The sequence below is a fragment of the Myripristis murdjan genome, chromosome 8, assembly GCF_902150065.1.
Source record: "Myripristis murdjan chromosome 8, fMyrMur1.1, whole genome shotgun sequence".
In the NCBI taxonomy this organism is placed as follows: domain Eukaryota; kingdom Metazoa; phylum Chordata; class Actinopteri; order Holocentriformes; family Holocentridae; genus Myripristis; species Myripristis murdjan.
The window spans coordinates 1,411,853-1,436,739 of NC_043987.1; the positions used below are offsets into that span (position 1 = coordinate 1,411,853).

At 40.2% G+C, this 24,887-nt stretch overlaps 1 protein-coding gene across 1 annotated transcript; it reads left to right on the top strand.

Annotated features, from left to right (window-relative positions):
- Positions 1-1,713: 1,713 nt before the first annotated feature.
- On the top strand, positions 1,714-17,477 carry amdhd2 (amidohydrolase domain containing 2). The gene is made up of 12 exons (XM_030058223.1): positions 1,714-1,763; positions 4,122-4,294; positions 5,663-5,799; positions 6,302-6,441; positions 7,781-7,835; positions 8,019-8,231; positions 8,494-8,582; positions 10,753-10,897; positions 14,728-14,835; positions 15,056-15,124; positions 17,025-17,126; positions 17,264-17,477. Exons 2-12 carry the CDS (start codon positions 4,212-4,214, stop codon positions 17,335-17,337), a joined length of 1,215 nt encoding a protein of 404 aa, XP_029914083.1. The 5' UTR covers positions 1,714-1,763; positions 4,122-4,211; the 3' UTR covers positions 17,338-17,477.
- The last annotated feature ends 7,410 nt before the right edge of the window (positions 17,478-24,887 follow it).

The following is a 24,887-nucleotide window of genomic DNA, read 5'->3' on the forward strand; positions in this document are numbered from 1 at the left end:
TTCATTGTGCTATAATATTCAAATGGTAAAATGGCAGCTGTGATTATGCAGTGGTGTGTGTGTGTGTGTGTGTGTGTGTGTGTAGTTCACTTACCTGTCCCTGCGTTCCAAATTGCATACTGAATGAATGAATGAATGAATGATTTTTTTTAATTTGGTGTCACGCTAATAAACATAGCCCAGCCCGCATGGGCTTACAGGACACCATATCTGGCGTTATTCAAATTTCACGGTCAGGTAATAAACACCAAAAAAAGGGAAAGAAAAACTAAAAGGAGGTCAAACAATCAAGACCATCAAGACAATATACTTAGGATAAACAGAAGATTAACGATTAAACAAAGCATCCTGTCTTCTCCTCCAAGCCCTTGACACATAGATAGCACAGCCAAAAGGGTCATAGGTGAACAGCCACTCTAGTTTAATGTAGTCCGAATACCAGAATAATTCAGGATTTTTTAATAGAATACAATGGAACCATAATGTTCTTAAATCATCATAACAGGAGCAATATAGCAAAAAAATGAGATTCGTTCTCTATTTCATTATAGAGTATAGGAAAATTCCTATACCACATTATTTTAGGAAAATAATGTGGACAACTTTGTTACAGTGATGGAATACTGGAGTGAAGAAAGTTTGAAGTCTCTGAAAGTTCATTTTCATATTATAGTGGAATGAATGGAAACCAACGGCTGGAGATCATTATGCTAAACATGCATTATATCTACAAAATGCTTTTTAAATTAGATAAACTTAATTTTCAAATTTCTGAAGAGACCCTTAACATTACACAAATTTGGAAATAGAATTTACTATGAAAGATTAAGTATACATTATATGCTAATATAACACAAAATAAGAGACAGAGGTTGTCTGTTGCCACCACAGCTATCTAACCGACAAATACTCTCTGTCCTCGTCTCTTTGGAGGGTTTGGCCTTGTGGGACTGTAGTGCTATTGTTCTCACACTAGATGCCACTATGTAGCTTTCGGGTTCCTCTGGGTACTTGCTGTGTATTAAAGAATTAAAGCACCAGATGACCAGGTTTTTCAAAGTATTTTACATTCACAATGGAACAGTTGTGAACTTGGCCTTTGCTACTCATTGACTCGCTCAAAATAACAATATAATGAACATGAATTAAACTGTTTAGATGTCATATTTGAACAATGACAAATTGTGGGGAAATTAAGCCAGAAAGAAAGTAAAAGTTCAAATGATCCCTCATGCATTTTCTGCATTCCAACAGTTCCTTGTGAATTAAATTACATTGAAATTGAATTATTCCTCCTTTCGCTGAGGACCCTCAAGGACTGCTGGTGGTCCCCTGACCCCACTTTGAAAACAACTGATATAGGCTATTCAAGATTTTGGACACTTGTGGTAGATCTTGATTATGGGATTTATCTTAAATTATCTAGTAATATCAAAGCATTTAAAACGTCCCTATATAATAAAAGATATTATTGCCTGCAAATAGAAAAATGATTCCGCATTTTTTTTTTTTTTTTTGCCACACTTTACTCTGTTTGATATTATTTTGTATTTTTATTATATTTTATAATTATCTTGTCTCACAAACCCACCTTTCTGCGCTTTTTGTACATATCAACTATACTGTACAATACATCTATGTACCCGCGGAGGTGGGGGGGTGGGGTGTTTTGGTTTGATCAGCTGACCTGCAGCTCCGCTCTGTCACGTGCTCCCATCCGCTTCCTCAGGTTGGATCTACAGAGTAGGGAAGTCGCTTATGGGGCAAGTACCTGCATTCCACAAAAGGATCGTGCTAATTTTTGATGGTCAAGGGCATTACAGTCCTCGTGTACTGTCATCAGATGTAGCTTTGACACCCTCTGACATGATCCAGAACAGCTTGCTGTGCACTTACTATGATATGGCTAACGGACTGAGGAACAACTGTAGACTCTGACACGTAACGTTCTTCCGCCGTCACTCCATTCAGAATTCGGCTAGTTCAGTATTACTTAGCTTATCTGAAAACATCCATACATATTAGAGTACAGCTAAAGGTATCTGTTAACGGGAGTTTTGCATTTAGACTTTCGGCATATAAATAGGTTATTAATCAGCACTTTATTTTACTAAAATATCAACTTTCAGAGTCCATTCACTTTGCACGCTGCCGCCCACCACACTGTATTTTGGATGAAGGAGATCGCGCTAGTAACAGCCGAACAGGTCAACAAGTTGAATTTATTGATCAAAAATAAGCTCTGTTTGGTGTGTTAAGTGTATGCCGAAATAAACAGTAGCGTGTGTCAATCGTAAAATATTTTTGTTCTGTCTTTGCGGCATTTGCGTGTGCTGAAAATTAAGGCAAATTGAAATTGCCCGACTTTATGAATGGACTTTGGTCAAGTGTTTTCTCCACGCAAAACAGGGAATGAAGCCCAACGGATTTAGGCTGAGCTGACTAACCTTGTGCTCGAAAGTAAGGAGTACCAGCAGAAAAAGCTGGGCGACAGTTTGTAAAAAAAAAAAAAAAGACTAAGAAAATTAATATGCTGCTTTTATACAAGAAACAAAATAAAGCCATGAGCAAATCAAGTAAAGATATGGGGTCAAAGTCGGCTGCTGCACCCTGTTGTGATAAGATAGCATTTTATATCGGTGCATCTGCGCTTAAGCCAGCGTTATCCACTGATGTAGTTGTAAATAAAATGAAATAAAAGTGATAAAAGGGTCATCTCTGATAATTTAGAACAAACTTTGTTAAGCTTAGAAATGTCATTGAAAAGGTGACATCTAACAAAGGTGATTTAAAAAAAAAAAAAAAAAAAAGTAAATCAGTAACATTGGCTATATTTAGGACGTTTTAAATGAGCTACTTTTTACTTAAAGGTGTAGGGGAGAGTGGGGTAAGTAGTGCCAATTTTTACTTAAAGTGCCTTTAAAGCAAGGGGATTACAGTAATGCCTCCAACTAAAACATGCACGTATAGTTTAGGATGTTGTGCATCCCTGGGAACAATCACTTTGGATCTTATATAAACTGTTTGAGAAATATAGCTTTTGGAAAAAAAAAAAAAAGTGGTTTTGTGGCACAACTTGCCATTGATAATTGAAGTAAAACAGATCATTTTAATCTCACAAATGATAATGCTATATAAAAGCAAAGCAAATTCAATACAAAATTATTTATTTAACATTTATTTCTTATTTTAACAAGATCACAGGTCACTTTTCTATAACAAGGCCTAGCGCCACATGAACACATACCCAGAACAAAATAAAAATTCCAAAATGAGCACCTGCAAATCATCTTCATCTGAATCTGAATAGTTTTAGTGATCAAAGGTAAGAAGACAATGTACAATAACAATAAAATACAATAAAGTAATATATAGTATATAATCACAAGTTGTGCCACTGGCACAACTTACCCCAGGCCCTTTGGCACAAATTACCCCAAGCCCACCATTTTGAAAAAAAAAAAAAAATGCATCCCCCAGCTGTTTTGAGCTAACATCATGCTAACTGTATACACTCATGGTGTAGCTTACTAAAGTAATAAAACCTGTGTGAACTGTTTTCAAAGTTTTCTATTATTGTTCAAACACAGCAATCAAAAAAACCTTGATCATAGAAATTTTACTTTGGAGGGCAAAAAAAGGTTTTTTGAACTTAAATGTGCTTACCTCTCAAACCATGTGTCTCCCTTCTTTGCAGGATGAGTGAAATGGATGCCTCTTCAAAAATATGTGGTCACATGACCAACTTCTTCTATGGTTTTCTAGATAACAGGGGTGGCACTACTTGCCCCTTGGCACAAATTACCCCACTCTCCCCTACTATATTGTTTTGATAAATATTTGTTTACATTGGCAGAGCCCTCTATACTTGCAATTTTTTTAAATTAATTAAAACTTTTTTGAGCACGCTAAAGCAAACAGAAACCTGGAAGATGCTTTTAGATTTTTTTCAAAGTAACAATACTTTTATTTGAGTAGAGATTTCTAGTACGCTTTCCACCACTGCCACTTATGAGTTTAGTTGGTTTTACCTTTTTCCTGTTTTATCCCTTTGCATGCACTTACTCTTATCTCACTGTATAATATTTCAGCAGTTCTTCATTTATTGTGCTGTTTTCCAGTCCTGTGAAGTAAGCAAAGCATTGGATTGATTGTAAAGTGAGTGGTCCTGCCTGCACTCTGAGGGAAGGGTGAACTACTGCTGGAGGAAAATGCCATCCAACAAATCTGTGTCCGATGCTCCCATCACCCAGTTTGTCAACTGCATGATCCTGAGAGACCACAAGCTCCAGAGGTATGACGTTCAGAGACAGTACATACTCGACTGTGCATTATAAGTGGAAGTACAATCACTACTATCACTAGTTCCAAACTGGAACAAGAGAGACCACATGACCCCATTTTAGCTTCCCGTCTTTGGCTTCCCATTACATTTAGAATATGTTTAGAATAGTTTAGAATACGTTTCTGTTTAGAATTTTCAGATTTTACTGATTACTTTTAAAGGTCTACATGGATTAGCCCAACTTACATTTTGTGACCTACTTACCTCATATGGATAGAGATGTCCACAAGGTCATCAGAGGGCACCAAAGAGTGGAACCACCTTCCTTTTAAACTTTGTACAGTCAGGTGACGGTACAAAGTTTAGACCTGCACTAAGCGATTTCAGAACCTCTTAACAATCCTGAAAGTAACCTGGGCTTTATAGAGACTTTGGTACTTCTAGTCATCTAAATCAATACCAAGTCACTAGGCCGAGCCATTTCACTGTTTTCCACCTCTTTTCTCTCTGTGTTGTCAAATTCTGACCGGGAATGTAGCTCCGCCCATTTCGCCCCCTACTGTATAAAACCAGTGCTCTCCCCCTTCTCTTCACCCCCTTGCCTCTTTAACGTCTTTCAAAGCGTCTCTGAAACTGCACATTTTGCAGATAAACATCTAAATTTAATATCAGTAGTGCAAGTGCCTCTGTTGTTGCAAATAGCACTGCAGCCACAGGTAAAGTTCATTCAAAGCAGTTGTTTAACTTGTCCCTGAATATCTGCAGCTTCACCACATTTTTGAATTGAAGCTCAGACACAACATAATCCAAGTAATCCAACAGGAGCCTTGTGAGAATGAAATGTAGCCCTCATTTCCATCCCAAAAATGCATTTTTTCGACTTCACTTTTGGTTTTGTCACAACAAACTGCCATGAACGATATGTTCTAATGATACAGTATGTTCTATGCTCATATAAGTCTTTTCTTTTAATTTTTTTTTTTTTTTATCACTTGTGTATGTTCATTGGTAAATGGTAAATGGACTGCATTTCTATAGTGCATCTCTAATCTACTGACCACTCAACACACTTCACAGTGTTTACCTCATACTGATCCATTCCCACAGACACTCATCAGGAGCAGTTAGGGGTTCAGTGTCTTATTCAAGGACATTTTGACATACACAGAGGTCAAACCAGGAACCACTTATCCAGTTATCAGGCGACTGCTCTACCTCCTGAGCCACGCCACCCCTGCATCATATTTATCCTTTCACTGAATTTTATTGCTTTATTCTTTACATTACCTATTTTATTTTGTTAAGCACTTTGTAACAGTTGTTAAGAAAAGCATTATATAAATAATTGTTCTTATCAGTATGTGTGTGTGATTGCAGAGAGGACCTGTGGGTTCGTGAAGGAAGGATTTTAGACCCAGAGAAGCTGTTCTTTGATGAGCAGGGTTATGCCGACAAGCGCGTGGACTGTGGAGGCAACATCATTGCCCCTGGCTTTATTGATGTCCAGATCAATGGTACCAGATGCTCTTCAAATAGCTTCACACACGGACACGTGTTTTGATCTAGCATGCTTTGATAAGTCTTCAGTTTTTGGCCAACTTGATGTTGCGATATGAATCCCACTCCCAATGCAAATTTTGAATGTTTGGCCTATTTACTACAATGTACCCACATTTTGTAGGCGTACTAAACATTTCAAAAATAATAATCAATATCCTTTGATTCTCAAATTTGAATTTATGAAACAGCCAACTTGTGTTCTGCTGCTGTGGCTAACAAAGTTGTCAGGATTCGTAAACCACAGGACTGATAACTGACTGTGTAAAGCAAGCGTTTTCTCAGGGATTATTTTCCATTGGAGAAAACATTTCACTCCGCCCAACTTCCAGTCATCAAAACACAACAGTGCTGCTGCTTTTAGGAAAATTAATGTGGATGACTTCATTATTGCTGTTGATGGATGCTGATTCAGTGCTCTTCACATCATGTTTTCACCCGTCGTCCATGTTTGTTCAGGAGGATATGGCATCGACTTCTCTCAAGCCTCTGAAGATGTCAGTGGTGGGATTTCCTTTGTAGGCAAGAAGATCCTGGAACATGGTGTAACATCCTTCTGTCCCACCTTGGTCACCTCTCCTCCTGCTGTCTACCACAAGGTGCCACATTTACAATGCCAAGAGTAATAACAATAGTAGTAGTAATAATAATAATAATAATAATAATAATAATAATAATAATAATGCCTGCTATATTATTATTATTATTATTATCAATCTTAGAACAATACACTTTTTTTGTATAGCACTTTTCGAAACAGAACTTACAAAGGGCATCATATGTAGGAACAATATAAAACAAGAGCAGTCAAAAAAGTCACATAAAAACAAAATTTTGTGAAAACAGTATGATAAACTTAAAGGAATTATAAAAACGACTTTGTTTTTTATAAAGGTGGGTTTTTAGAATGGATTTAAAATGCAAAACTCAATCAGCCAAGAAGGGCATTCCAGAGCCTAAGGAATTGCTGCGAAAGCCCTGTTGCCTTTAGACCTTAACATGGACTGTGGAAGAACAAAGAGGGCCCTGCCTGAGAATCTCAGGTTATGTCGTGGCTCATAGGGGGTCAATAGTTCTGAAATGTAGCTGGTAGCCAGACCTTTCAGTACCTGAAAAGTAATTAGATCTTAAAACCAATTCTAAAATGGACAGGTGACCTGTGCATAGGTGCTGAAATTGGGATGGTATGTTCACTTGTCGTAGTTCTGGTTAAAAGCCTTGTTGCCGAATTTTGGATGATTGGGAGCCGTACAGTAGCTTTTTGGTTTAGGCAAAGGTAAGACAATATTTCTTAAGGTCTAAAACACGAAAGTACACACAGGTGTTATTACAGGGGAGAATCAAGGGGATGTGTCCAAATATTCAGACAACATTTAAAATTCATAGCAACGCCTGTACTGAAGGAGACAAATAGCAGTGGTAGCACATACAATATATCGGTGAGTACCAGAACATATGAAAATTAAAGGTACAAAATCAGCAATTTCATTACAAGAAATCATAAACACAGTATTACACACCAGAGTTGTACACATTTAGTGTCAGCAAAAACCTTTACTAGTTTAATTCTAAAAGAGATCTAGAGTGCATTAATCTCAGCAAGTGACAACACTTTGCCTGTTAGCGAAAAAAAAAAAAAAACCAAAAAATGCAGTCTCAAAGAGGGTGACCTGCCCAAGGAGCTTAGGATAGTTTCTTCAAACACCATTTTGAAGATCTTGCCCTTTTGTAACATTTTCCTCAGTTGTTAATTCTTCATCCTCATCATTGCAAAAGATTGTATAGGTTTTATGTATCTTTTGGTTGTGTTTCTTTGCCAAGCACTTGGTAAACTTAGTAAGCTTTGTAAACCTTTCAGCTTACAAGATTTTTGAGCTTTTCAGCTTTCAGCTTACTGTTAGTAAGAGATCGTCCCATAATGAAGCTGTGCTGTTTCAGGTCCTGCCGAATATCAAAGTTTACAATGGAGGACCACATGGAGCTGGGGTTCTGGGTGAGATATTACTTTTGCAACTGTAATGAGAAGTTTGTTGTAGATATTATTAATTAGTTAACAGCAGTACCTCTCTGGATGTAACATGGAACAAATGAAGAATATGGACAAAAGTCAGCAGCCATTTTGACATGAAATAGCAGGGTAGCCAGGGTAAGGATTTTTTTGTTTGTCTCCCTGTAGGTTTTCATCTGGAGGGCCCATTCATCAGTGTGGAGAAGAGAGGAGCCCACCCAGAGCACTGTCTTCGTACCTTTAAGTATGGAGGGTTACAGGACCTGATGGAGGCTTACGGCAGTTTAGATAATGTTGCCATGGTGACGCTAGCCCCCGAGCTGGCCAAGAGCCAATCAGTGGTGCAGGAGCTCTGCCAGAGGGGTATCACTGTGTCCTTAGGTGAGCATCATTTATTCTGTTACATCCAATAAAACAAGAATCAAATAGGCCCCAGATTAATATGAGTTTTCCACAGCCAAAACTGATATTTTGGATTAAAATGGTTGGAGGCATCAGTACTGATAATTGCCTTGATGACAACCAGTATGCATTTAAACAATTTGAGGGATTTTTTGTGATGTGATTCAGTGAGCCTCCTATTGCAGAATGTAGGGTGAAATACAGCAGCATCAGTCTGCTTGATGCTGTTTTCTTCATGTAGGCCACTCAGTTGCAAACCTGTCCCAAGCTGAGGAGGCTGTTCAGCACGGAGCCTCCTTCATCACCCACCTCTTCAATGCCATGCTGCCTGTAAGTCCCAGCTTGTCCTTATTTAGGTTTTGTAGCCATTAGCATTGTTGTGATTAATTAGATGACTTTTACTCAGATTACTGTAACTAAATGACCTTTCCCAATGACAAGGAAATGTAAGGGATTATGTTTTATTGTTCGGTAATCACATTACACTTGCTTTTCTAATGACATTGCTCGAGCTCGGGACTTTTAGAAAGATACAGATTCTCAGTGGGGAGGATATAGGCCTAATATCGTGTGAGCTGAGGTGCAGGCACAGTCTGGTGAAGGTTTGTCCTGACCAGACTACTGTTGGTTGTTCTAGGATCAGATGTTTTTTTTTTTTTTTTTTTTTTTTTTGACCGAACAGCATGATGTAATATGTAAAACTGACCTAAGATCAGTACTCAGTACAAATGTAAAGTAATTAGTAATGACTTGTTAGAGAGAGTAATTAGTAAAGTAATGGGATTACAGTTTATAGACGTGGTCCACACTTTTTCTCATGGACAGCCATTCACTGCATGGTCTAAACAATAGATATTTAGTGCATGCTGAAAATGACAGACCAAAGCAGATTATGGATGAAAAGAAGTACTTCTTTGCTCCAGATCCAGCCCAGTCACACTCATCTGTGACACACACATGTCATGCTGTTTGGCCTAAATCCCTCTTCCTGGTGGTAGAAAATACACTTGGTGTTATGGTGGAGCCATGATACCTTCCACTGAGCAAGGTTTCCGTCATGTTTCTTAATTTTTGCTCATGTTTGTCTTTTTAGTATGATTTTAGCAACCAGAAAGATGACACACAGTGCATACCTCCACCCACGCTATGCAATTGTCAGGATTTGCCATTTCCATGTCACGTAGTTGACCAAATTAAAGTTTTGTCAGTCCTTACTTTTCATGGTTCTAATTGAAGGTAATGTTTTTGCTTGGTAAATTCAAACAATAAACAGTTGTTTGTGAGTGGTTGATTTAGGGAGTATTTCTGTTGCTGGAGTTTTGCAGCTTGTTGTTATAGGCCACAGTTTTGTTGTCTTGTTTCTTTTACCTGTGACTCTTTGGGCCCTATCTTGCGCCAGACTCCCTAAACCCGCTATTTGCGGATTTAGGATTTAGGAAGAGGCGTTCCCCCGTAAAAGTTGCTATCTTGTGCACCTCCCGCTATCCGCAAAACACCTCCGCTACCCACTATATTATGAATAGGCGTGTTTTGGGCGTTATGCCAGTTAAACCAATCAGTGTGCCAGGTGCCATTGCCTTTAAGGGCAGGATGCGCTATCCTAAATCCTAAATCCTAAACCCGCGATGGAGAGAGGGAGGTAGATTTTCTCAGGGCTTCTACTGAGGCTAAAGCAAGTTGGCTATATACATATTATATATTATATTATAGGCGAGTTAATTGGGGAGGTGGAACCACATGTGTCCAAGTGGACGTGTCACAAGGTTGTACTGACTGAGTAAAATCCCCAGGCCACACCACACACACAAGAGGCAGAGGTGGAACTATGTGTAAACTAATTTATTGACAAGGTAGATTGGGCAAATAAAATATTAAAAATAAAAATATAGCACAGCTGCTGGCTTATGATAAAACAATAAAACGTGCTGGGGTAAGTGTCCAATTAAAACAGTCTTTCCTCTAAACAGTCAATATGAGTAATATACTCAGTCCATTCCGGCGGCGTCCCGGTATCAGTCCGACCGTGTGCGTGGCGAGGCTCCGTCGGGACGCGCATTGAAGCCGCCTGGACGCGCTCTCCTAACAGCCCAAACTTTAGGGAAAGCGGATAGCGGGTGGTCAGGACCACCCGCTATCCGCTATGCCTTAAGTGTGTGCGCAAGATAGCAACTTTAGGGATAGCGCATGAAACACGCCCACGACGCACCTCCAGGCGCAAATGATGCAGTCGGCATAACGGATAGCGGGTAGCGGGTGGCGCAAGATACCGTTTAGGGATAGCGGAAGTTCCTAAATCCGCAATTTGCGGGTAGCGGGTCGTGGCAGCGGATAGCGGGTGGCACAAGATAGGGCCCTTGGTCTTGAAAATGTGTTACTCCTTAGTTAGGCCTGCATGACAGAAGCTTGTTAAGAATAAGCTTTTGTAAGTAGCTGCATCACAAAGGTGACAGTAATCCATTATTTATGATGTCTATTTTTTCCTTGTTTTGTTGTGGTCTAGTTCCACCACCGAGATCCAGGAATAGTGGGTCTGCTGACCAGTGACCAGATCCCTGCTGGCAGGACAGTGTACTATGGTATGATTGCAGATGGGATCCACACCAACCCTGCTGCCCTGCGCATTGCCCACAGAGCACACCCCTTAGGTCAGTATCACCTCCTTTTGTCCAAAACAGCTCTGGTTCTGGTTGGTTGGTTGGTCCATTTGCACCAGTTTGGAGTGGAGGCGTTGTGATGGAGGTGTAGCTGGGTCACTGACCACTGACTCCAGCATTGTTGTGGCTGAATTGAGCCCTAATCTGCTGGTTTGCTGATCTGTGACCCAGCACACCATCCAGGAGGCAGATGTGTAAAACTCTGTGTATTCATGACTAAAACTGTGTGCATGCACAAAGCCAGTAATATGCTATGTCAGTAATATTCATACGCATTCCTTTCATCAGATTTATAAAGCTGTGCATACTCATGCTTCTGTTTTACAAATCTCACTCTTTGTGTGATTGTTCACTCGTGCACAAACGTAAAGTCCCCCCCCCCCCCCCCCCCCCCCCCCCCCCCCCAACATACACACACAATCAGCCATAAAGGGAGTGATTAGCTCATTTCCATACCAAATACCTGTTGAGGGGGGTTGGTAGGACAGGAGGAAGAGTGATAAAGCTTTTGGGTTGCTGACTTTTACTTCAGCCCCACTGATGAAAACTGATGATACTTAATATGCATTTTACATTTTGCAGCAGTTCTGTTGTTTGCCTATAATTTCCCTGACATTTGTATGGAACATACTGTATGAAGCTTTGATATTTTCAGGCATATCAAATGAACAATAAGATTCCTTTTTTCTTCATGTCCCCTCCTGGCTCCACACAGTTCTGCTCATCTGCTGCCAGTCTTCATCGTTCCAGTTTTGTGGAGCTAGACTCTGGTGGTTTGATCGTCCAAATTAGAAACATTATCAGCAGTGCAGATTAAATTACTGCATGGGGGTTTTGGTATTTGTACAGTTGGTGTTCCCCACTGAGGATAGTGCTTTTTACAGAACAATACACCTCATATGCTATTAGCAGTAATTTAACAGCTGGTATTTGCCTTATTCAGGCAGTTTTTCCCAGGCTGATCAGGGAACCCACAACAATAGAAAAGGCTGTTACTCATGTTCAGTTTAACACCTTCTCTGTTACCCATCCTTCCTGTCTGTCTCCACTGTATTTTTTATAGTAAAGCCAAATGTGCATTACTTTAAAGAATCTTTAAAAATAGAATTGCTCTGAAGCAATTTTCTTACCTAGATGGCAGTAGGTTTTTTTCTGCAGGAAAATACAGAAGAGTATGAATAATGCTATCGACAATTTCCACATCTTTAAAAGGTATAGACCAAGGTTTTATCCCTGTACCCACACTTTCATTCTTGACTGACATTGACAAGCTGTGTGCTCAGTGCAGACTGTTCCTTTTCTGAGGTGCACCCAATCCCTAGTTAAAGGGATACAGTGGTCCCTCGTTTATCGCGGGAGTTACGTTCTAAAAATAACCCGCAATAGGCGAAATATTTTTTACAATTATTCTAGATGTTTTAAGGCTGTAAAAGCCCTCACTACACACTTTATACACTTTTCTCAGACAGGCATTATCATTTTCTCACTTTTCTCTCTTGTTTAAACTCTCAAAGTTCAAACCTTCGTAGAAAAAGAAGTCCAGTATTATAGAATGAACGCATTCTGTACTGTACAGGAGACACGGCACGGAGGAGACTGATTGACAATGGTCTACAGTCCCTTAGCCAATCAGGACGCAGAACACAATGCACGGGCTCTGCCTTAGCCAATCAGGATGCAGAACACAATGCACTGTAAAAAAAATTTTTTTTAAAAAGCATGCAAAATTGCACTAAAAAAAATCCGAGAAACTGCGAGGCTGCGAAAGGTGAACCGCGTTATAGCGAGGGACAACTGTATTTCATTTATTTATTTATTTATTTTTTTTTTTAACAGACATTATTTCACCTCCCTAACTTATGTAGGACAGTAGTGGTGCTGTCTTCCTCCTGTCATTACTGAGTGCTGGTTATTTGCTGAATGCTCCAAATACTAAAGGCCACGGTATACTTCATAAAAAAAACTAATGAATTTGGCTCATTCGCTACTTCTGGTGCTGTTGGGAGCAACACATCACCATTATTGTAAATATCCTGTGTGTAGGCAAGTAAAGAGCTTTGAGTGACCAATATTGTTTTCCGGTTACTACCTTGAATGGCTCAAATTTGTACTACAGATTATAGCAGGTGCCACCTTTGAGTACTAGATACAGAAACCTATACTTACATCTGTAAATACAGAGGGGGTGCTCACTCTATCAGTATACAGTAGTGCATAACAAGCATAATATTATGTGCTTCCACTATCATTGTATCCTGGATATAACTGAAATCATCTTAAAAGATGTTGACTGAAGTGGATAAACAGCTTTTGCAAATGAAGCTCTTATAATTAAGCACACATAGAATCAAAATATTTCATTGGTAACACTGATTACAGGTCCTCTACCCATCTACTCACTAATACTGGCCAACAAGCACCTGGAGGTCAGCAGAAGTGTTTCGTGGACAACATCGGGATCAACCACAAAAAATTCCACATAAACTGTAATTGGGAAGACCTTGTTCAAAACAGAGCCATAGACAGTATGAAGGAGCCACACTCCGTGAGGACGCTCTCCAACAGGCTGCCAGAGTCAAGCAGCAGCAAGGAAAGCAGAGAGTTCCCACCCAAAAGGCTCTTTCACTTCCCACTTTCAACACTTCACATCCGTGCCCACACTGAAGAATGTTTGTGCTTCGCATGCCTGGCTTCAAACGGCTTAACACAGTAAGGACCCCCCACGAGGGCCATCATACGCAAATCCAAGCAATTGTCAATGATGAGTACTCTGAAGAAGGTTTTTTCTCCAGAGTACTCCTTCATTCATTATAAAGGAGTAGTTTTGTCCACCACTATGCATACATGTTCCATGAAGAAAACAAATGATACCACTCTGTGGTGGCTACTGCTCCTCTGACACAGAGTGATACAGGAAGTGCAGAAGGGGGGTAAAATATCCCATTTTTCAAAATGGGTAAGCAATCTCTTTAACTTACTGTGTTGGCATAGAAATGTAGAACTATCTACTTTGTGTGTGGTAATGTGTCATTAGATGTGTCATTAGAAAGAGCGTTAGACTGTCTAACTGATTACATTTCTCGTGGATTAAATGACAGTTAAACATTGCAAATGGCACAACTTGTCATCAACTCAACTCAACTCAACTCAGCTTTATTTATATAGCACTTTAAAAACAACCACAGCTGAAACAAAGTGCTGTACACAAATGAAAATAAAACAGCAAAACAGAAAGAAAAGTAGAAAGAATAAAAACAGTCAAACAAATTAAAAACAGAGCAAGGTCTAATGCTGGAATTTAAAATCAATGTGCATAAATGATCATAAAACAACAAAACAGTAAAAGCAATAAAACAGTAAAAAGGAATATAAACAATAGAACAAATAAAACAGAGCAACGTCTCATGCTGGGTTAAAGGCCAATGAGTAAAAATGGGTTTTAAGACTGGTTTTAAAAAATCAAAATCAAATCATGCCCAAGTGACGCCCCAGGACTGCATGTGGAGGGCACTGAGCCGAGGACGCTGCGTCAGCCGCCTCTCTGTGTCACCCATACTCGTGCTGGTCTCGAGGGATTTCACTCCCACGTAAAGTCACGGCATGCGGGCATGTTTTCATGTGTTCATTCAGCTCTAATACTTACTGTTCCCGGCTGTATGTGGAGGGACCACCAGAGCAGTCTGCATTCAGAAATCTCTCACCTGACAGCTACCTTGCTTAGCTGCAAAAGATCCCAGCTGGTGGGACCTGACTTATGAATTTGATACTTTCCCTTTAAGTATCAGCCTGTTGTCACGGTTAAAACGCTGTTTTTTTTCCAGGCCTGGTGTTGGTGACAGATGCCATTACAGCTATGGGCCTTCCTCCTGGTCGCCACACTCTGGGCCAGCAGGTCATAGAGATCCAGGGTCTTCACGCTTATGTGGCAGGTCTCACTTCCTTTTCGTTCTTAAGTACATAATACATAAAACATGTGGCTGTCACATTTTCTGTTGAGTCTTCCTGTCATTAAAAAGACAGCTTTACATTTTGAATTTTAAGCTACCATATCAGGAAGCTTGAAGGAGTTATTTAAAAGCACAGGTTGTGTTTCAATGGATATTTGCATATTGAATATGAGTAATTATGATTTCACGGTCCATGTTTAAGGCACTACGACGCTCTGTGGCAGCATCGCTACAATGGATATGTGTGTACGGCACTTCAAACATGCTTCAGGTGAGTTTTGCTTTTGTAGGTAGTTCCCTGTTCAGTGAAAAAAAAAAAAAGAAGGTATCAAATCATCCAAGTGTGAGCCTGTCCAACCTCATCACATACACTGTTTCTCTATTTAAAGTAACATATTAAAACATAAGTGGAGTTTAGAACCTAATAGAATAGAAGGATAGAATAGGATTAGCAGCGATGGGCAACTTGGGATATTTGGGGGGATATTTTCATTATAGCTGGTTGGTCTTTCCAGGGTCGAGACCATAATGTTACCCTACAAGGAGAACTAACACCTACCCAGCCCTGCAGGAATAGATTACAGTAGAAAGCTCCATTTTAATACAGTTATTGACTTTTAGGAACTATCAAATCTTGGTGGATGATAAAGATAGCACTCATTTTTAACTGAGTTTGCCATCTATTAAAGTAATCACATGCCATTAGCATCGTCCAATGAAATATTAAGTGAAAGAATCAGTAGGCAGAACAGTAATGGAATCACCAGGAGCACAACAAGTGGTAATTCTGCAGTCAGACAGTGCAGGACTTCTTTTGGGCAGTCAGCATTTCAATAAAGGCTTCACATCTCTGGAATTTGCTGCCAAGCAAAAATGAATTCAGTAAAGTCATGAAGGACTGTAGTGCACAAGTCCCATGCTGGCTGAAACAAAAGCAGAGCTGTATGCACTTTTGGTTTTCTCATCAATGTTGCTCTGCTTGTTTTTGTAAAAAGTTTATAAAATGGATGTTTCCACCGTCTACAACAGTAAGGAATGGATCTGTGCATGTACCGTTTAAGTTCTTTGCAAGGCTGTATAATTCTTACATACAGTTTTCTGTATTACAATACATTTTTACATTCTTTACATTTACTGGAATGTTCACTTCTATATAGGGTCTATTGCACATTTGTGTGTGTGTGTGTGTGTGAGAGATAGAGAGAGAGCGAGCGTGTCTGTGTGTGTGTGTGCGTGTGTGCATATTTTTTTGTGTATCTGAATATTTACCTTTATATGTCGCTCCACCACTGTAACTCATTTTTGATGCTCATTCTTAAAAAGCCCGTAGGGACAGGAATTAAGAAGCAGCAGTATACTGTGAGCTCTGCATGTAGAACATGAACTTTAAGCGCGTGTGTAAACCAGTTAAATGTTGCTATGTACATTTGCATTGCCCCTATTCACAAAAACTAATCAATAAATAAACGTAGGACCTGCAGGACTTCTAACTTCTTACTTTCTGTGTAAACAAAACAAGTTATGTTAGAGTCTTGCAGATCTTCTACTACTCAGAGTAGCTCTAAAGACTATTCTTTTTTATCTGTTGTACCAATAAAACTATCCTGGTGTGTTCATATGTCTCATTAAATTGCCTAAAAGCCTAATGTTAATCAAAATACGAGAAAGTCAGATTTTATTTTACCAGAAAATTAAAACAAAAAACAAAAAACAGAAATTCGCTGAGGAAAAATAAGAAAACCTTTTTTTGTTTGTTTGTTTGTTTGTTTGTTTTAAGATTTTTTTTTTTTTTTTTTTTTGCCATTTCTGCTTTTTTTGACAGTAGCAGTAAAGAGAAGACAGGAACATGGAAAAACAAAATTACCCCGAAATCTGAAAAAAATCAGAACAAGAAAATTGTAAAATAAAGATGTAAAGAATTTCACAAACTTCAAAAGCATAAAAAAATAAAAAACAAAAGCCTGGCCACAGGCTCCTGGATTTCAGAGGGTTTCTGCTGGGGGAAATCTAATCCAGCTCCGACAGACCTTGACAAAAACTGAATACAAGACATGTCGACACCAGGTGGAAAGGGGCCCTGTGTCTGCCAAACAAGGTGTAAAAAGCAAAAATTGTGTGTGCGTGTGTGTGTGTGTGTGTGTGTGTGTGTGTGTGTGTGTGTGTTTTAAAAGGATGCAGTGTAGAAGAAGCTCTTGAAGCCGCTTCGCTCCACCCTGCTCAACTTCTAGGCATCAGCAATCGAAAAGGAAAACTGGACTTTGGCTCAGATGCAGGTCAGACTTTACTTTATCTACATACCATTTCCTGCCTTGTGTAATAAGTATGTAGTGCATGTGGAATGGCAAATGCTAACATTATGTTCATTTTGTGTGGATTTGTCCTTCCTCAACTTATGTAACCTTGTCTGCAGACCTGGTTTTTCTGGACGATGCCCTCAACATCCAAGCCACTTATATTTCTGGAGAGGAAGTTTGGAGAAAATGAGCTGAGATGAACCCTGTTGATAGAAACTGGCCCAACATCGACACTGTGACCAGCTGTGACCCTCCAAGCCTTTAAGGAATGCTGTTTCCCACGGATCATTCAGAGCTACAAAACCGCACTCCTGTTGCAGTTTTTTTTTTTTTTTTCAGGGCACGCCTTCTCCCACAATACAGAACACACACATCACTCATCCAGTGCATTTTGTTCATTTCAACTGTTGCACATGCTGTCACTTTCTCCTCTCAGATGTTGCCAGTTAAGACTAGGGTTTGACTGATTTGTGTTTTTGAGGCTGTCACTTATCAACTGGCATCCCCACTACCTGGTGCCAAAATTCAGTGTCTTTAAATGTACAGTTGTCCCTCGCTATAACGCGGTTCACCTTTCGCGGCCTCGCAGTTTCGCGGATTTTTTTAGTGCAATTTTGCATGCTTTTTTTTTTTTCTTTACAGCGCATTGTGTTCTGCGTCCTGATTGGCTAAGGGAGAACCCGCACATTGTGTTCTGCGTCCTGATTGGCTAAGGGACTGTAGACCGTTGTCAATCTATCTCCTCCGTGCCGTGTCTCCTGTACAGTACAGAATGCGTTCATTCTATAATACTGGACTTATTTTTCTACGAAGGTTTGAACTTTGAGAGTTTAAACAAGAGAGAAAAGTGAGAAAATGTTAATGCCTGTCTGAGAAAAGTGTATAAAGTGTGTAGTGAGGGCTTTTACAGCCTTAAAACATCTAGAATAATTGTAAAAAATACAGCTGACAACTACCTATTGCGGGTTATTTTTAGAACGTAACCCCCGCGATAAACGAGGGACCACTGTACCCGTTTTCATGACCAGAAACTTGAAAATCTGTATCATGTCAGTACTGAAGTCTTGGAAATGGCACTTCATTATGAGACACTAATGAGGATGATGATGAGTTTATGATGAGTGCACTGATCAGCATCCATATTTTAACAAAAAGCCAGTATTACCCCCATATATCAGTCTAGCCCTAGTTCAAGCCATTCCTCTCTTTAATTTACCAAAATATTTGATTTGAGACATGATCTATGCTGAGCATAAATGTTTTTTATGGTTTAGATGATATGACATGACAGAGATTAGTGATGGTTTGGGATTTTTTTTTTTTTTTTTTTTTTTTTTTTATGAGTGACTATTTACTAGATGTTTGAGTTTGATTTTTTTGCCTATATGTAGATGCGTTACAGCTTAATGCAATCAAGTGTAGAAGAATGATTTGAAGGGAAATATTTTCGTATGAGAATTCAAATAGCCAAACCACTGTAACTTGAATATGTTACTGTGATATTACTATGCAATAACATCTGCTGTTGAAATTGTCTGTAATTCAAGTTTTGACAAAGTTCTGACACAGATATCAAGCAGGCTATTTTCATGTCCGGGATATGAAAATACTGTTAAAGGGATAGTTCACCCATTTTGAAAAATGTGATATTATCTCACTTCCCCCCTAGCTGTTATGTAGCACAGTAGTAGTGCTATCTTCCTCTCAGTCACTGAGTGCTGGATACTGGCTGGATGCTCCTCATGCTAACCCTTAGCCTCCTGCCATTGAGGTGGACTTCCACCCAGCTAATATTCAAAGAAATAACCACCTTAATCCACTGAAAGCTTTAACATCAAGTGTTGCCTTCCCAAACTTAAACGCACATATGACCGCCATGTGCACATTGATGCTACAACTGCTGTTTAAAATGTCATTTTTCCTGTTAACAACATCTGGAAATGCTCAAGGGACTAGCCTATATATTGAACAATTACAAATTTTTATTAGCCTATATCAGTGTGAATGGACTCTTAAAAACAAGGGAAATCCATAAGTATAAGTCAGTGCTTAGCTAGAAATTCTCTCAGTAGAGCACAGACCTCCACTGAAGAGGCAGTTCACTGAGGAGTGATGGTTCAGATCTTTAATTTCGGAAATGTAACTGCAGAATGCAGTCCTGATTGGCAGGTAATGTTGATCAACTTAAGCCAGATTTGATGCTATAATGCGGTGTCCTGATTGGTGGAAAACACCTGCAGATAGAAAAGCCTTTTGAGTTGTTTGCCTTTTGAGCAAAAGCCAAAATGTCTCAAGTGAGACCATGTGGGAAAAAAAGACCAAAAAAAAAAAAAAGGGGGGGGGGGGGGGGGGGGGGTTGGGGGATTCCATTTAAGCTATCTCTTTAGCTTACTGTGTTGGCATAGAAATGTTGAACTATTTGTGTGGTGGGGGTTGTTGGTGATGTGTGTAAATCTGTCATTAGAAAGAGCGTTAGACTGTCTAACTGATTACACTTCTCGTGGATTAAATGACAGTTAAACATTGCAACTGGCACAACTTGTCATGCCCAAGTGACGCCCCAGGACTGCATGTGGAGGGCACTGAGCAGAGGACGCTGCGTCAGCCGCTTCTCTGTGTCACCCATACTCGTGCTGGTCTCGAGGGATTTCACTCCCACGTAAAGTCACGGCATGCGGGCATATGTTCATGTGTTCATTCATTCATTCATTCATGTTCATTCTAATACTTACTGTTCCCGGTTATATGTGGAGAGACCACCAGAGCAGTCTGCATTCAGAGATCTCTCACTTTACAGCCACCTTTGTTATCTGCAAAGGATCCCAGCTGGTGGGACCTGGCTTATGGGGTTAGTTGTTGTTAGGCAGCACTCTCCCAGTAGTGTTTTAGGACGTGTGGACATGTACTGATATGCAAGGCAATGTGTAAGTGAGAAATATTCAATGTAGTCTGGTGTCCCACGCTCTCCATACAAGTGAATGGGACTTTGGGAGCTCGGGTTCCTCCGCGCTCTCACCACACCGACACGTTTCAGTGTGTCGACTGCATTACCCACACCGCAGAGACGGAAAAGGATCCTCATCCTGACGGGACATGAGGGTGACACGGGCCTGGTGGGCGGCGGGTCGGGCTGCCGGCACCCGCTGTCCTGAGAATGTCCGAGACGGAGATATGAAGCCTATACGACGATGTAAGGGCTAAAGCTAGCCCCACTTAACCACAGCAAGACAGGAAGTGAGGCCTTTTGCATTAAAAGCATGAAATACAGCGCTCGTTTTTTTTTAAGTTTTTAAATGCTTTAATGCTGGATACTTCATTCAACACTCAAAATGTCCAGCTTCCTACTGAGGACAGTGGTTTTCAAAATAGGCTACAGGGACCCCTAGTGATCCTTAAGGGTCCTCCAGGGGGTCATCAGGAAAGTGGGGACCAGGCTCAGTTGAAAATACTCCAACACACAAACGCAGACATACAGAAGGCGGTGGAATTGCTAGAGAACACCATACACGTCTGAGTGCCGGGCGCTTTTGACCTGGCAAAGACAAATGGACACCTTCGAAAATGTAAGAGTAAGAAGAGTGAAACGTTATTTTTACAAGCTTTGTGAGGTTGAGCTCCTATCCATTAAGGATATTGTATCATCAAGAATCGATGCAACATTTCTGGCAGAGTTGTCAGTCTGTCTGATTGACAATCACATTTTGCAGCAATAAATATGACTGAAGTGAGGTGAACAGAATGAAAACTCGCAATACTCAGCATATCACGAAATGTGCAACACCACATTATCGTATTGTGACTTAAGTATCATGATAATATCATATCGTGGGGCCTCTGGTGTATCACAGACAGTTATTTCAGAGTCTGTTCAAGGGAGACTGCTCAGTATTCCTCAGATTTCCAAATTGCCAAGATGCTGATTTTGGATTGGCACTCCACAACATCCACCTTTGGTGAGGTGTCGCTGCTATTCCCCCTGACACTACCTGTGACAGTGGCTTCATGAGTGGCAACTCATGAAGACCTGCTTGAGGAGCAGCATGGAGCAAGGCAGGCTGAGGGGACTGGCCACCCTGTCCACTGAAATATCAGAGGTCGGGAGTTGAACATGAAAGACATTTGTTCAACGCAAGGTCAGTCGAATGCCATTCAAACAGATGGGTGCAGGTGATATGGGGTATCTGATGGGCTGCCGTGCCCGTCTAACAAGTTGTTATCATTTCGCAGTCAGGTCGCCGCCGAGCGCCCGTTTCATGTGTTTGTCAGAGGCTGCAGAAAAATCATCATTTTGATAGGTTTTATGTAACTGCGTGTAGCCGGTCAGTTTTCGGGACATGGTGCTGTTTGTTAAATATTGCAGTTCGCTTCTGTCTCTCTTGTATGTCTCTCTTGTATCTCTTTAAGTCAGCGGTCAGTTCAGCACCACGGTGAAATAGACAGCTCCTCTCTCTCTCTCTCTCTCTCTCTCTCTCTCTCTCTCTCTCTCTCTCTCTCTCTCTCTCTCATGGTGCTGCTGATAGCGTCCTCTTTCTCCTCACTACTTTCCCAATACAATAGCTAGGTGGTAAATAACTTTCGGAGAGATTTATTTTTCCCCCAGAAATGTTTGCCTTCTGTGCCTTCTGTAAACACTGTTTTTCTATGTTGGTGAACGGAAGTTTTATTCTGAAATCGGTAACCGGACGTTTCATTCATTGTATTTCCTCTGACCTGACGACTGATGAAAAGGTACAAGTGGTGACGGTGCACATCCTGCACTTCAACAAATGAGGATACGCATGGAGATCGCAGACGGGCGCCGAGAATATTCATCTCCCTCTTGAATAATCTTCCCTCGCTGCAGTCGGGTAAGTGTGGCTCTCACAATATTGCGGTGTTATTATCATCATCCTGTTGTTCTGCAGTTTCTAATTCAGCTACCAGCTACATTGCAGTCGCACCTGGTGACTTGGAGTCTATTTGAACTTCAGCGTGAGCAGGGCTGCATCTGCATTGGAGGACAGAAGAATTCATTGTGCTAGGATGCCGTTCTGTACACAAAGCCGCGCAAACATTTGTTTCTGTGTTGATTTGAGTAATTTTTTTTTTTTTTTTTTTTTTTTTCAAAATTCAGGGTCACATGTATAAAAAGATTTGCTACCACGTAACACAGGAGACAAATGTTATGAGATGTGATTGTTATTTGGTAGGGATACATGTCTGTGCTTTGGGTAGAGTATGTCTGATAAAGCATTACATATCAAGGTGGTCTCTGAGTTAACTGCATGAAATTAAGTCCTTGTTCAAGGGCATAACTGCAGTGAGAGCAAGGAGGGGGCTGAAAGCACAAGACACCAGAATTACAGATACAGCAGTTTGTATGACCGTCTGATTTATAACAGCCTGAGCAATGTCACTCACAAATGTAACTCTCTGTCCATGGCTTTGAGACCATGTTGTCACTGATACTGTGCCTCATAAATGTAGTAGTTTAGAGTTGTTGTTTTTTTTTTTGTTTTTTGTTTTTTTTGTTCTTGTTGTTGTTGTTGTTGTTGTTGTTGTTTTGGCAAATTTGTGACTTTATAATCTCAGAATTTTCGAGTTTTTTTCTCATAAAATTGTGATTTTTTTCTTGTTAATTTACAATTTTTTCAATTTTTTTTACAATTAACAATCTTGGAGCTTTTGATTTTATATATATATATATATATATATATATATATATATATATATAAATTACTTTTTCACTAAAATGACCGTAATACACTGTGTCGACTTGAGTCATGTTCATTGCAGGAATGATCAGCACTATACTTGTTGTCTTTAGGCAGTGTTGGGGAGTAACTAGTTATATGTAAGTAGTTTTACATAATTTAAATAAATTACATTTATTTTGTAAATTACAAAATGAATGTAATTGTATGCTTTTACTTAAAACTTTATTGTCTAGTTTTAAACATTTGTTAGAAAAATAGTCAAAATGTAAGCACAGCTCACAGCTGGCAATGCATATCAGATCAAAAACCAAGCCATGAGGTCAGAGGAACTGCCTGCAGAGCTCAGAGACAGGACTGTTGTAAGGCACAGATCTGGGGAAGGCTACAAAAAAATCTGCTGCACTGAAGGTTCCCAAGAGCACAGTGGCCTCCATAATTCCCAAATGGAAGAAGTTTGGCACAACCAGGACTCTTCCAAGAGCTTGTCACCCGGCCAAACTGAGCAATGGTGGGAGAAGGGCCTTAGTAAGAAAGGTTACCAAGAACCTGATGGTCAGTCTGACTGAGCTCCAGAGATCCTGTGTGGAGATGGGACAAAGTTCCAGAAGGACAACCATCACTGCAGCCCTCCACCGATCTGGGTTTTATGGCAGAGTGGCTAGACGGAAGCCTCTCCTCAGTGCAAAACACATGAAAGCTGCTTGGAGTTTGCAAAAAAGCACCTGAAGGACTCTCAGACTGTGAGAAACAAGATTCTCTGGTCTAATGAAACCAAGATTGAGTGGAAACCAGGCAGTGCTCATCACCTGCCCAGTACCATCCCAGCAGTGAAGCATGGTGGTGGCAGCATCAGGCTGTGGGGCTGTTTTTCAGCAGCAGGGACTGGAAGAATGGTCAGGGTTGAGGGAAAGCTGAATGGAGCAAAGTACAGAGATATCCTCAATGAAAACCTGTTCCACAGCGCTCAGGACCTCAGACTGGGCCGAAGGTTCACCTTCCAACATGACAGTGACCCTAAGCACACAGCCAAGACAACACAGGAGTGGCTTAGGGACAACTCTGTGAATGTCCTAGAGTGGCCCAGCCAGAGCCCTGACTTGAACCCTGTCCAACATCTCTGGAGAGACCTGAAAATGGCTGTCTACCGATGATCCCCATCCAACCTGACCGAGCTTGAGAAGATTTGCAAAGAAAAATGGCAGAAAATCCCCCAATCCAGGTGTGCAAAGCTTGTTGTGTCATACCCAAAAAGATTTGAGGCTGTAATTGCTGCCAAAGGTGCTTCAACTAAGTACAGAGTAAAGGGTCTGAATACTTATGTCAATGTGATATTTCAGTTTTTTCTTTTTAGTGAATTTACTGTTTTCACTTTGTCATTATGGGGTACTCAGTGTAGATTACAGAGAGAAAATGAATTTAAAAGATTGTAGCATCAGGCTGCAACATAACAAAAGTGAAAAAAGTGAAGGGGGTCTGAATACTCTCTGAATGCACTCTGCATGTGTATAACTGAGTGCTGGATACTGGCTGGATACTCTAAATGCTAACTGTTAGCCTCCTGCTATTGAGGTCAACTTCCCCCCAGCTAACATTCTTGAAAAGCAACTGTTAGGAATACACTCTTCATACATCCTGAGGTAGAGCGCCACGCTTTAAATGCATTGTTCATAATATAGTACCTCCATCACCAAGCCACTTTATTAGTAAAGTAAAACATTTTTATTCTCTATCATGTTTCAAATGTTTCTACCAATAGTTCTACCATTGATCTGTTTTTTTTTTTTTTTTTAATGTAATTTTTATGCCATTTCAGGCTGTAAAAATTCTGCTACGCATCTTCAAACTTTTTTTTTTTTTTTTTTTAAATCAGCAATTTGAGTGTATAAGGGTGTTATTTTTAAGAATGTAATCAGGGGTGATGTCCATAGGCATCAATTAGGAATCAGGTTTATACACACAATATGCACTCATTTATTTGTCAGGGAGAAGAAAACAGACCTCTGATAGGTCCATCATGTGCCTGTCAGTGAGTATGTCAGTGAGT

Coding starts and splice junctions, on each gene's coding strand:
- amdhd2 (XM_030058223.1), top strand. CDS start 4,212: ATGCCATCCAACAAATCTGTGTCCGATGCTCCCATCACCCAGTTTGTC. Junction 5,800..6,301: donor TATTGATGTCCAGATCAATG/GTACCAGATGCT, acceptor ATGTTTGTTCAG/GAGGATATGGCATCGACTTC. Junction 17,127..17,263: donor GGACTTTGGCTCAGATGCAG/GTCAGACTTTAC, acceptor CCTTGTCTGCAG/ACCTGGTTTTTCTGGACGAT.